At 50.7% G+C, this 13644-nt stretch overlaps 1 protein-coding gene across 1 annotated transcript in view; it reads right to left on the reverse strand.

Annotated features, from left to right (window-relative positions):
- COTL1 (coactosin like F-actin binding protein 1) overlaps nucleotides 1-9316 on the reverse strand; it is a 44056-nt gene extending 34740 nt beyond the window's left edge. Inside the window, exons 1-2 of the mRNA XM_030863176.3 lie at nucleotides 8937-9316; nucleotides 8595-8677 (exon numbers count right to left, since the gene is read on the reverse strand). Coding sequence (XP_030719036.1) covers nucleotides 8595-8677; nucleotides 8937-9013 — 160 coding nt within the window. The 5' untranslated portion in view covers nucleotides 9014-9316. The remainder of the gene's footprint in view (nucleotides 1-8594; nucleotides 8678-8936) is intronic.
- Between the last annotated feature and the right edge of the window lie 4328 nt (nucleotides 9317-13644).

Genomic DNA, 13644 nt, shown 5'->3' on the forward strand with positions numbered 1-13644 from the left:
TAGATATAACATCTATATGATCCACAAGCAATACTTTCAAAAAGTTTGCATTAACGTCTAAAGATTTTCAAGGAGCAGAAACTAAATTCATTTCAACTAATTGAACACTTTTGCTGAACCATAGACACCCTACTTACCAGGAAAAGGGACATCTAGCAAACTTCTCCATGGGAGATGGGCCCACAAACTCCAAAGGAAGCATAAATATCACCCAGAAGAGCTGTCACAAAGCCCACGCATCTCATGACACAAAGAAGACACAATGCAGCTCAGGACCTCCCAGCAACGGATGTGTGGGCCAAGAAGGCAGTGGGAGAGTGAATTTTGCAGAAAACTGTGAGGTAATGTCTCAGTAGCCCTTCAGGTGCCACTTAAGACTCAGCACCCAACATTGTTTCTGGAGCAACAGAAGCGATGTTTCAATCAATGTTTGTTGAATACTGAGGAACAGACTATCTAGCACTTTACAATGTCCAAAGCACTGTCACAGATTTACAGCTTCCTTTTGACCTCATATTGCCTTAGACTCACTAGACAATTTCTCTTCATCCCTTCTCACACCAATTTCTAAATTTGAGCGAAGCTAGGGGGAAAAGATCCACATGTAGAAGAGCAAAATACATAGACCGCCACTTGTACGTGTGTTGTACAGCTGCACAGGCAGAGGCCACGGACAGCAAGTGTATTTTATTTGTCTCTTTCCCGTTCCATCCCTCTTGCAGTAACAGCAAAGATTCTCTCCTTGACTAAACTGTAACCAGGCTCTTCTGAGCTCTTTTTCAACTAGGTCTCAACTTCTGGACTTCTGTGTTCATCCCTGCCTTATCCGACTTTAGCAAGGATCCTGCCAAGTCAGTCGAGCCAGAATCCCCCATCCTCCATATCCGATCACCCTCAATATCTAAATTGGGTTCCTCATCCCCGCCCTCCCCCGGTGATGTCTGATCACTGGCCTGCCTTCAGCAAGTATCCCGTTAGGTCAGTTCAGCAAGAATCCCCCCTCACCCCTGACCCTTCCTCTTGGTAACTTTCTATCCACGAATCCCCACCTTGCTCCTTCACTATAAATTCCCACTCTTCCTTGTTGTATTCAGAGTTGGACCTGATCTCTCTCCCCTGTAGTGGTCCCTACACCTACCCCAACAGTCCCCTGAACAAAGTCTGCCTTACTGCTCTTTAACAAGAGTTAGAATGAATGGTTTTTTTCTTTAACAATAAAGACACCCCCGTTTCCCTAGGAACCATCCCACTGCCACACTCAGTCCCTGGTGGGGCTGATCCCATCCCAGAGCGGCATTACCTATACCTCAGCTAATGCATTTTGCCACTCTTCTTGGGAGCACAGCAGACTAGAGAAGGGGGCTGTGAGAGAGGAGAATGCATGGTCAAGAAGGGCCTCTTTCTTAGATATCTATGCCAAGGGGTCAGGCAGCCTCTCCTAACATACCTCCCATGATGGGGGTCTTACTACCACCAGTGACAGCCCATTCTAACTTGAGGCCAGTTCTTCCTCAGGCAAACCCCAAATCTGTCCCTGAAATTTCTACTGTTTGGTGCTCTACCACATGGGGTTGGGGTGAGGGTAGGAACACTGAAGAAGTCCACACCTTCCACAAGACAGCTCCTCAAACATCTGAAGACAACACTCCTGTCCCCCTGCAGCGTCTCTCCAAGTGAAATATGCCCCATTTCCTCAGTCAGTTCTCACATGAGAGGTTTCGAATTCCTTGCCCAACCTGGATTCTCCTCTCTTAGCCTGTCCGAGCCATCTACTCTGGGTGCTATGACCAGGACTCTTTTAGAGGGAAATGAGAAACAACCCTCTCAAGCTGCCTTAAGGAAAAAAAAAAAAAATTAATTGGCTCATGAAAGCAAACAGCCAGGAGAGAGCTTCAGGCATGGCTGGATCCAGGAGCTTAAGCCATGTCATCTGTTCTCCATCCTCCATCTTTGGCTCTATACCTGAGTTTTCAGGTTCCCTCTCCAAATGGTTGATGGGTGCTGCAAGCCCCAAGCCTTCAACGTGCTTACAGGTCTTAATCCCAGAGAAAGATAAAGGGACCCAAAGTCTAAGGGATGGAGCTGATTGGTTTGACTTGAGTCACCTGGGCCCAACCCTGAACCAATCAGTTAACAGACTTGTTAACAGTTAATGGCTTACTCTGATTGGCCAGATCCGGGTCATGTGCCCTCTCAGTGGGGAGAGGCAGAGTCAACCTCACTGGAACTACACTGGCTGAGCAGGATTATTATAAAATGACAGGGAGAAGTTCCTCCAGAGGATGGCATGCTGGACAGACAAAAACATGCAACCCCACGTCTCTCTGGGAGTGATGTTGGAGCTGAACACTCCAGACTCACCAGAGCATCATGGGAATATCATCTGCACCCAGACAGACCACCTTCCCAAGTGCTACATTAACAGTAACCACATTTATTGAGCAGCCGCTCTATACCACGCATTACCTTACAAGCTTGATGCGCATCACGTCAACTTACCCTCACAACAACCCTGCACACCATGTGCAATTACTATCCCCACGTTACAGAAGAGGAAACAGAGAATCTGGGAGACTTGGCCAAGGTCACACAGCGCAGCAAGGCTACAACTCAAGGCGAGACACCTTGGCTCCAACATCGATGCTCGTAACTGTAACTGATCGGCTCTAAAATCTGCACCAACAGAAAACTGGATTCCTTCCCAGGCGGCTGGATTCTTTCTAAAATAGAACTGCTTGCAACAGAGTATTCTGGGGTCCATCAATAATAGATGTATTAAACAAGGCTACGTTTATATGAGAGAACATTCTGGAGCTGCTTTATAAATTTATTTATTTATTTTTGGCTGTGTTGGCTCTTTGCTGCTGTGCGCGGGCTTTCTCTAGTTGTGGCAAGCACGGACTACTCTTTCTTGCGGTGCACGGGCTTCTCATTGCGGTGGCTTCTCTTGTTGCGGAGCATGGGCTCTAGGCACACGGGCTTCAGTAGCTGTGGCACTTGGGCTCAGTAGTTGTGGCTCGCGGGCTCTAGAATGCAGGCTCAGTAGTTGTGCACGGGCTTAGTTGCTCTGCGGCATGGGGGATCTTCCTGGACGAGGGCTCGAACCCGTGTCCCTTGCATTGGCAGGCGGATTCTTAACCACTGCGCCACCAGGGAAGCCCAAAACTCCATTGCTTTTTTTTTTTTTGCGGTATGTAGGCCTCTCACCGCTGTGGCCCCTCCCGTTGCGGAGCACAGGCTCTGGACGTGCAGGCCCAGCGGCCATGGCTCACGGGCCCAGCCGCTCTGCGGCACGTGGGATCCTCCCGGACCGGGGCACGAACCCGTGTCCCCTGCATCGGCAGGCGGACTCCCAACCACTGCGCCGCCAGAGAAGCCCCTGGAGTTACTTTAAAGGCTGCGCAATGACAATAGAACATCAGCTCCATGAGGACAGGGGCTTTCTCTGCGTCTATATTTATCCTCAGTGCCTAGAACAGTACCCTACAGAGTAGCCGCTCGTATACACTGGAGGAAGGAAAGAGGGAACGAACGAACGAATGAACAAATTTCTCAGCGTTAAACTATATCTGAACTATATCTGGTTTTTCTTCTCTTCTTTCTGCTTAGTCTTGCTTTCCGAGTATCCTGCAAAGGACGTGTATTACTTGTAAGGTACAGAAAGAAGACATGATTTCATAGACAACTCGAGCCATTGCCCCAACACACACACATGATCTGTAAGCCCTTATGCTGAGATCAGAGAGATCACGTGACCAGTCAATCTGTGAAACAGCTCCTTTCTCCTTTGCCAGCTGAGCCCTGGCTCCTCCCCACTGCCCGGGGCTCTGTTGGGGCAACCAAAGACCCTCCAGCACAGCTCGGTACCCATTCCCTCCCCAGCATCTCTTCCCCTCCCATCTCTCTGGTGCTCTCAGACCACATACGTTACTTCCACAACAATTAAATCCAGCAATGAGGTGACAATCGCAGTGATTACCATTTAGGGAGCACTTACTGCATCTTTGGCACCATGGACCTGCTTCCTTAATCCTGCCACTGAGCACATTATAGCAAAAGAAAGAGCAGATGAACTCACCTGCTCCAGATCCCACGACTGGCAAGAATTTGAACCCAGGCCTGTTTGAAGCAGCCCAGCCCTTTAACCACTGTGCTAACCACCTGTTACCATGTACTGAGCACCTACTGCATGCAGGCCCAGGCTAAAGGTGTCATGCACGCCCACATGGGGCCTACTGCGTGCCAGCCTGGGGTTGAGAGCCTCTCATGGGCAAACCCAGAGTTGAGTGCCTACTGTGTGCTGAGCTGGGGCATGCACTGATAGCTTCAGAGCAGAAAGCACACTGTCATCCTAAGTACTAGGAGAATAAAAATAATACCATAAAAAGTAACAGTAACACCAGGGAGGTGCTGGACTCTCCTTTTAGACATACTATTTCAGTTAACCCTCGCAGTCACCATCAGAGGCAGGCACCATCAGGACCCGCATTTTACCGAGCAGAAGACTGTGGCACAGAGAAAGGGATGTCCTTGCCCAAGGCCACACAGCAAGGGGCAGAGCTGGGATGTGAATCTAGAGCTTTTCTGATTCCCAAGCGTTCTGGCTGTTGAAATACAGAAGGGATTGCACTAGACTGGTTTGCTGGCTCAATCCCAGATGGACAGATACAGGGGAGAGGAATTCTGCCCGGAGGGAACCTCCAAAATCACTGGCCTGCAGGCTGGGAGTATTACACAGGGTCAGGCCACAGGTGCACAAAGAAGGGTGTGGGGAGCTATTGGGCAGGAGAGGTGGGTGGGGACCAACGGACTGGAATGGCAAGCAGGCAGCCTATAAATGCAATGGGCAGATGGGAGCTATAGATGGTTAATGAGCAGAGGAGAAACTTGATTAGAGCCCTTCTTTAGGAAGAGTTACTCCAGTGGGGGGTTGGGGTGGGGTAGAATGGTTGTAGGACAAGAAAGAACAAGGGCTGAGGGACTGTTGCAGTAAGCGCGGGCCATGGGCCTGTTTTGCGTTTGCCCCTCTTCTGGAAGCAACATGCCCGCCCATCCACTTTTCCCTTAGGAAACCACCCTCCCCCACCCTGTCTCCTGGTTTGGGTGGGCCTGCCCCTCCCCCTCTCCAGGGGTGGGCACCGATCCAGCTCTAGCCAGCCAGAATGGCGGTGATTGGTTCACAGTGGGCACATGAACCCAGCCAGGCCAAACAGTGTCTGTCAGTCTGGAGACTTCCACTGAAATCGGTGGCAAAGAGTCTGTCTCTCCCCATCAGGATGGCTTTGCCCGCAGCCCGGAAGCTGGGATGGTTAGCGGGCAACTGTATCACCGCTCAGGGAGAACCTGCCCTCCTGCCCCCAAGAAGGGCAATAAAGGAGGAAGACAGAGCTAGCAGCAGCAGGAGGGGAGGTTGAGTTTGGGCAGCCTTACCTGCAGCTGCTACTTGGCCTGGACTTGCCAACCGTGGAAGCTACACTGCTTTTTTTTTTTTTTTTTTTTTTTTTTTGCTTAAGCTAACTGCACTGGGCTTCTCTCACCGCCCCTGACAGATCTCCCACCATTCCACACGGACTGAAGTTTGGGGCAAGAAGCAAGCGCAGAGGCAGTGATGGAGCCCTTAGTGCAGCAGGAAGGGGGCCAGTTGAGTCCAGCGCCAGACGAGCCAGTGCGGGGCACGGAGGACTCCAAATCCTGCCGGCAGAAAGAAACAGGAGGACGAGGGCCCAGCGACTTTCCAGATCCACGACCTTCAGGAAGCACCTCCTGCAGACAAGGACAGGCCAGCCTGGGGGCTGAGGAGAGGTGACAGGGAGAGGCTGCACGGGCACATTCCATTCTGGAAAACCTGGGGGAAGGACAGGAGAAGGAAGACAGTAGCCAGAGAGCACAGGAGAGGTGAAGGAGGGTGTTGCAGACAGACGATGCCCAAGGAGGGGCTGTCAGGGAGGAGAGAGAGCCCGGGGACCCTCCACCCCGTCATCCCCACAGTGCAGACGGAGGGGAGACCAGGTGCTGTTTTCAGGCCCCCAGGTCCGCTGTGACCTTGTGAGAGGTTTGGAAATAGGAAGGCTGGACCAGCCTCAGGCCTGTCAGGACACCTGGCGGGGGATGAGGGCCACCAAGAAGCCTCCCTGCATCACGCGAATAGGCAAATGTGTCTTTTGTAACCTGCAAACAACCCCACAAGCCCTGACCGGAACCTGCTGTGTCACTGAAGAATCCTCATGGCTTAGAAATGAGAGCCTAAACCACTTGCTCAGCAAGAAGGGGCCAAGAGCACAGACCTCGGAGCCAGCCTGCCCGGGTTCAAGTCCCAGCTCTGCCACGACCTTGCTGTGTGATCTCTGGCAAGTCACTTAACCTCTCTGGGTCTTGGTTTCCTCATCTATGGAAGTAACAGAGACAAGGCACGTCCAGCGTAGTGACTTGCATATAGAAAGTTACTACTCAGCGTTCTGCTTCCTTGGTCACTGGGTTATGAGGACACGGCAGTGGGATGGAACCAGCTTTTCTAACACAAACAAGAGCAGACACGGCAACCATAACGCGCCTATACATTTGTCCAACAGATGGCTGGGGAAGGAAGGCGGACTTCCAGCCAAAGCAGACGGAGCCTTCAGATCCCACAGCCCATTCATAAGATCAACAAGCAGCAGGGAGAGCATTTTTAGTTCTCCCCCCAGGCCCTCCCCACTCCCATTCCTGTCATTGGGGGAAGGGTCTGACTAGCAAACCGCAAAGCTCCAGGGAGGGAGGAAGTGTTCTCTGACCACAGCCTCGCCCCATGGCCAGGAGCATCTGTTCGGAACCTACTCACAGGATGCCCTTTTTTCCCGGGGTCACCTTCTCCTACTCCATGGAGAGAACAATAGCTTCAGAGGCAGGGGGCGGGGGGGGCAGGGGAAGACCCCATTCTGATGGGGGGTGGGGTGATGGATGGCCGGCAGGAGGAAACTGCTACCTTACTGTCAAGGGAGGAAAGAAGCCGTCCTATGACAAAGCCTCAGAGACAGCAAGGCAAAAAATACTGCTGAAACTCCCAGTTATATGCTAGATGGGGTGAAAGCCAGGAGTCTGCACTTACTCCACTTGTAAAAGCAGTCATCGTGGTGGCGGAAGGATAGAGGTGGTTCAGAGACGGGGCTCCTCCGCCAGGATTGGAACCCAGCCCCCACCCCCACCCCGCTCTCCACAAGAGGCCCCGTGCACCTCATTAGATGTGAGTTGTGAAAGTACTTCACACATCTGATATTTTAAACAATCCTTTCCAAAAGCAGTGAGTGAACGTCTAGAGGCAGCACTTAGGAAGACGTTCTAGTTGAGAGAAGATTTAAAAAATAAACAAAGCTCAGCACCACCCAGCCCATAGCAGACACTTTATAAACATTCTTTTAATTAGAGTAAATGCAAAATACCATTTGAATAAAGGAAAGGGGCCGTCGCATGATCCTGGGCACGATGAGTACCTTTTATTTATTTCACAAATGACCATGTCGTTTGCACAGGCACTGACTCACCAATTCTCACAACAGCCCTCTAAGATTACAGGAGAGGAAACCAAGGCCCCGAGAGTTAAAGTAACTTGCCCCAAACCACACAGCTAGAGGGTGGCCACGCGGGGATTCCAACCCACCTTGCTGACTGAGTCCCCACCCTAACCTCCAGGCTGCACTGCCTGTGTCTGAATCTATGTGTTTCCAAGCTAGAGACCAGAGCCTGGAAAAGAGCCCATTCTCCAATCTCAGCTTTGAAAGGCCCTCTTACCAACGATGCTGGGCCTTTTGCTTCTATGGGGTGGGGATGGGGGGTTGTGGTTCTGCCTGCGTGCGTTCTTTCCTCCTAGTGGTTCAACACACCGCAGGGAAGGGCAGAAAGTTTACAAACCCTAAGGATCCTGCTTGAAAGATTTCTTACATATGTAGAAACCTGTTTAACCGCCTCACAGATCAAAATACATTTTCAACCCCACCCGACCCCACACCACCTTCCGGGTGCCCCTCCCCCCACCAGTGCCTATCTACCCGCAAATATGCCCATTCTTCTGACTTTTCACACCACAGATTGGCTTTGCCTTTTCTGTCATTTCATATACATGGGATCCTACCGTGGGTACACTTTCATATCTGGTTCTATAGTCTACAAATAAAAACATTTCACCAGCACACGGACAATGATTGTGGGAGAAGGGGGGTGGGTGAAGCTGACCGTTTCTAGCTCCTGCAATAAACGCTAGGATTGTTTTTATTGGGGCTCACTGACCGGTGGAAGGGGAAAGCGGGGAGGGCTGGAGCCAGGAGTTTGGAACAGCGGCAGTTGACGGTGGAAAACTAGCGACCCGCAGGAGGCAAAGGAGCTGCCGTGCCTGAAAAGGTTACCTTGGGAGAGAGGAAGCCAGGCAGTCGCCTCTGATCGCTCTGGACGCCCAGAGGGGAGAAGCCTTTGTGAGGCTTCAGAACGCTCAAATCTGGTTCCTACAGTGCCAGAGGCGCCCAGGGTGGCCACAGGCTCCGCCCAGTTTGGCCTCTGCCGCCCCTCCCCGGCACTGACAATATCCCAGAAGACGGAGAACTCCCCCAGATGGCGCGTGTCCCTACCTGTGCACTGTTGGATGAAGTCCTGATATTCCGCTCCCTGCTCGCCGGGGACGATGGTGGAGCCGTCATATTTAAAAGTCACCCTTTGGATTGGGAGAAGAGAAAAACACACACACATATCAGCGTTGGTAGCTGCACAGTGCCGAGCTTCCAGCAGGACAATCTAAAAGATGCTCTGGCTAGGGAGAAGCCAGCGCTGGCTTTCCACGCCGTCCTGGGTTAAGGCTGCGGGAAGACAGCACGGGATGACCCTTCATCCGTCCGGTCTGGAAGACGGCTCAGTGCACCAGGCCCCTTGCGAGCTCGGGAGCGGGGCTTGGAGAGCAAAGGAAAGTTCCTCACCAGATGACGGCCGAGCCGTCGTCGCGCACCAGGTTGTACGCCGTCCGGCAAGCCTCTTTGTCGATCTTAGTGGCCATCGCCGCGATGCCGCAACGTGGATACTGTGCTCGCAGCGACAGATAAGCGCGCTCCGGGACGGCTGCAGGGACCAGAGCAGAGCGGGGCGGGGACGCTCCAAGGGCGGGCGGGCGGGCAGCGGCGGCGACAGCGGCCGGGGAAAGCGAGCTCTGAGCTCCGAGCGCTGCTCTGGCTCCGAGGGCGCCGTGAGCGCGAGCCAGACCTAGGCCGCGCCGCCCCGCCCCCCTCCAGCCATTGGCCTCCCAGGACGCATCCCGCCCCGCCTCCTCTCGCTATTGGTCGTAGGGCGTCGAGGGCGGGGCGTCTTTACGTGACAGCGACCAATCCCAGCCCGAGTGAGTTGCGCAACTCTGAGGTGGGGGCTGGAGGAGGGGACTTCTTTCCCCCCGCCTCCTCCTTCCTCCTCCTCCTCTTCTCCCTACCCCCTCTTCTCCTCTATCCCCCAGCCCTTTCCTCCTTCTCCCACTCCCCCAGCTCCTCCCCCCATTTCCTCCTCCCCAAGCCCTGTTTCTCCTTTCCCTCTCTTCTCTTGTCCTTCTCCGTCCTCACTCCTTGAGCCTGTCTCATTTTCTCCCTCGCCTCCCCTCCTCCTCCTTGCTCCTCCCACTTCCGTAACCCCCCTCCCTCCTACCTATACTCACCTCCCCTCTATCCCCTCCCTCTATCCCCCTCCCCCCTTGCGCCCCCACCAGGCTGCTGGGCTCCACAGGGGATCTCCAAGTGGGTGACTTAATGCATCAAACCCAAGGAGACTGCCCCTGCCCCAGTGTATGGCTCCCTGGTTTCTAGGTAGGGAGGAATTGGAAAGAATTAAGCATTTTTGAATAGGAGGGAATAGAAAGTGGACTGCTTCCAAAATGCTGGTGGGATCACTGTTTACTTTGTGTTCCGGTTATTTGCATTCACAGCTTATCTCCCCCTTTGGGTTCCTCCGAGGGCAGGAGCTGACTCATTCTGTCTTCTTTCTGCCCTCACTGACTCACTCATTCATTCCCTCCTGCAATCATTCCACAAAGATGAGTTACAGGGTCAAGGCAAGTAAAAAGCCCAGACCCCAGAGACCTGGCTCTTGCATTGCATCTAGCCCTGCCTCTTTTTAACTGTGGGCCCTTGGACAAGCCTGAAAAACTCTCTGATTACTTTCCTCCAATGGAATAATAATAGTACTGACACCATAGGTTTGCTTTATGATTAACGGAACCGATACTTATAAACAGATATATTAGACCTTCAACAAAAGGTCATCGTTGTTGGTTATTAACTAAAATAAATCCTAAATAGAAACCCCAAAGGTCAGAACAATGTCCGATTAGTAATAAAATTCTCAATGGCAAACAAACAAAAATCAATCGATCAAGCATCGAACAGGTAAATGGGGGGAGGGGGTGGATGGGACCACATTTACAGGAAAGTGGGAGCTGATGTTGCTATAAATACAAAGACAAAAACAAAGAAATTCCAGTTTGATGCAGCTCCTACCTTACTTCTTGATAAAGGTAATGGGACAATCGGCCATTGGAAAGAAGAACAAAGATGAATCCATACCTCACACCACAGATCAGGGTAAATGCCAAAAGGATCAAAGATTTGCCTGTAAATTAAGGAAACCACAAAGTGCCAGAAGAAAACATGGGAAGCTTCCTTTATAAGACTGGAATGAGAAAGGTCTTTCTAACTATGACTCAAAACACAGAAGTGGGGCTTCCCTGGTGGCGCAGTGGTTGAGAGTCCGCCTGCCGATGCAGGGGACACGGGTTCGTGCCCCGGTTCGGGAAGATCCCACATGCTGCGGAGCGGCTGGGCCCGTGGTACGGAAAAAACAAAACAAAACAAAAAACCACAGAAGCCATAACAAAAGATGGATACATTCAAATATGTAAAAAGTCTTCTTCAATGGGAAAAAACAAAACAAAACAAAAGGCAAGGCAGTAGAAAGTATTTGCAACTCAAATCACAAAGAATTTGTCTTGCTGACGTGTAGAGAAACCAACCTAAAAAAGAGAAAAGAGGGAATTCCCTGGCGGTCCAGTGGTTAGGACTCTCTGTTTCCACTGCGTGGGGCCCGGGGTTCAATCCCTGGTCAGGGAACTAAGATCCTGCAAGGCATGTGGCACGGCCAAAAAAAAAAGAGAGAGAGAAAAGAAAAGTGGGCACAGGATATGACCAGACAGATCAGAAGGCTCTTAAACACATGAGAAGATGTTCAATCTCAAGCCCTAATAAGAAAAATGCAAATTCAAGCGAAACTGTGATATCTTAAAAAAAAAAAAAACTAGCACGTTAGCAAAAAGCAAAGTTTGACAAGCATGTTTTGTTAGTGAGGCTGTGAACACCCAGGCCCTCTCATACAAGCCAGTGAGAGGGCAAGTTGGTAGAACCATCCATGGAAGCCATTTGTCAATATCTAGCAAATTTAGAAGTCTATGTGCTCTCAACCAGTTTCCTCTAGATGTCAACAGCACACAGGGCTCCCTGTGTGCCCTGGTCCCATGCTCGGGGATTCTGATGTAGTTGATCTGAGGTATGGCTTGGGGGTGGGATTTTTAAAAGCAAAGCCCACTTCGTCATTCTCATGTGCAGCTGGAGCCAATGGCCACTGCTATAGACATACTCAAGTGTGTGCAAAATATATTCAAGGTTATTCACTGAGCTTTATTTGTGGCAGCAGAAGCCCCCCCCATTGAATAGATGATGATAAAGGTGTGCCGTGGAGAAGTCTGCAGCTGGGAAGACAGAGAGAGTAGGGGGGCCTTCTCTCTGTGTACTGCTATGCATAGTTCCACAATCTACTTCATGATCGCACAAAACAAGGTATAGAACAGTATGCTCAAAACACCCTTTTGTGTTGCTACCTTTGGGTAAAGTGGGGGGAGGGTTTACAGAGATACTTGTACCTGTTTACATGTGCATAAACACCTCTGGAAGAGCATACACGAGAAAAACAATTGTACCTGAGATGGAGGTGAGGTAGGAAGCCAGACACGAGGGGAAAAGGGGAGGGAAGGAGACTTCATCATATACCATTTTCTTCTCTTCTCTTCTCTTCTCTTCTATTTTTAAACACATGAATACATTGCCGATTAAGAATATTAAATAACAACAACAAGGTGACTTCCATCCTGGATTTGATTCTATGGTTCAGGGATCCTGGGGTGGGGGGATGCCTTAACTGCGTCTCTCCTATTCCTAGTTGCTATTGCCCTCTACTGGACTGAAAGTGTACAGGGTTGGTTTTGAGGCGAACCCTAATTTTGAGCACCCCGAGGTCCACGTGCCCAGCTAAGGCACAAAAATACACTGTACACCAGAACTAAATGCGGTGTGTGAATATTTCTTTAAATCAGGATGCGTACAATAAAAAAAGCAATCTAATTCAACTCACGTTTCTTTAGAAGAGAAATCAAATCAAAATATTGGGCACTTATTATATGCTAGCTACTATGTCAAGAACGGGGGGAGTGTATAAATTCATTCATTCATTTACTCATTCATTCATTCCTTCATTCCTGACAGTGGACCTATTATGTGTCCAAGGCAGGGTCACAAACCCACTTGCCTGTAGGGGGAAGGCACATAACATAAATGAGCCAAGCACACAGCCTGTAAAAAATTTCTTCTGCAGGTCATCGTCTTCTGGGTGTCAGTTTCTTCTTCTGAACTGCCATCTAAAGGGGGCCACTGGTTCTCAGACCCACCCCAGTTGCCAGGTAAGAATCCTAGCATGACCATACCAAGGCTTCCAATTGTCTAAGAAAAGCAAAAAAATCAGAATCTTTTTGTGAATTCTCTCGATTCTTAAACTTGGATAATAACAATGTAAGAGCTGCCTGGATGCAAATTTGAACTAGACAGATACACTCCCTGCCCTTATGGAGATTACAGTCTAGGAGGGCTAGGGGATTACAGTTCAAATAGGCCTACACAGTGGAGAGAAAGCAATGACTCCATGATGGGAAGGCCCAAACTTAGTGGAATTCACGCATCAGGCATGTTTTCATCAGGGCTTGGCCTCTATCTTTCTTCATGTTTCTACTTTGCCCTCCTTTTTTTCCTTTTAATAAATCTATTTATTTATTTTTGGCTGCGTTGGGTCTTTGTTGCTGCGTGCAAGCTTTCTCTAGTTGCGGCGAGCGGGGGCTACTCTTCGTTGTGGTGCGCGGGCTTCTCATTGCAGTGGCTTGTGTTTGTTGCGGAGCACAGGCTCTAGGCGTGCAGGCTTCAGTAGTTGTGGCTTGTGGGCTCTAGAGCGCAGGCTCAGTAGTTGTGGCACTCGGGCTTAGCTGCTCCACGGCATGTGGGATCTTCTGCGACCAGGGCTCAAACCGGTGTCCCCTGCATTGGCAGGCAGATTCTTAACCACTGTGCTACCAGGGAAGTCCTTGCTGTCCTTTTTGTATCAGTTTCATCTCCAGGCAAATTCTGCCCCTCTGGAGGCACAACCTACCCCAAATTCTGCACGGCTGACTTCTCATTCAGACCTCACAGGTTGCCCCTCAGAGAGGGTTCCCCAGCATCCCGATATAAAGCAGCCCCCTCTGGGACCTCCCCTGGCCACTCTCTACCACATAGCCTTTTGTTTTCCTTAGCAGCCATAGCTATCTGAAATCACCTTTCTCCTGCATCTCTTTAT

This window comes from Globicephala melas, chromosome 19, assembly GCF_963455315.2.
Source record: "Globicephala melas chromosome 19, mGloMel1.2, whole genome shotgun sequence".
Taxonomy (NCBI): domain Eukaryota; kingdom Metazoa; phylum Chordata; class Mammalia; order Artiodactyla; family Delphinidae; genus Globicephala; species Globicephala melas.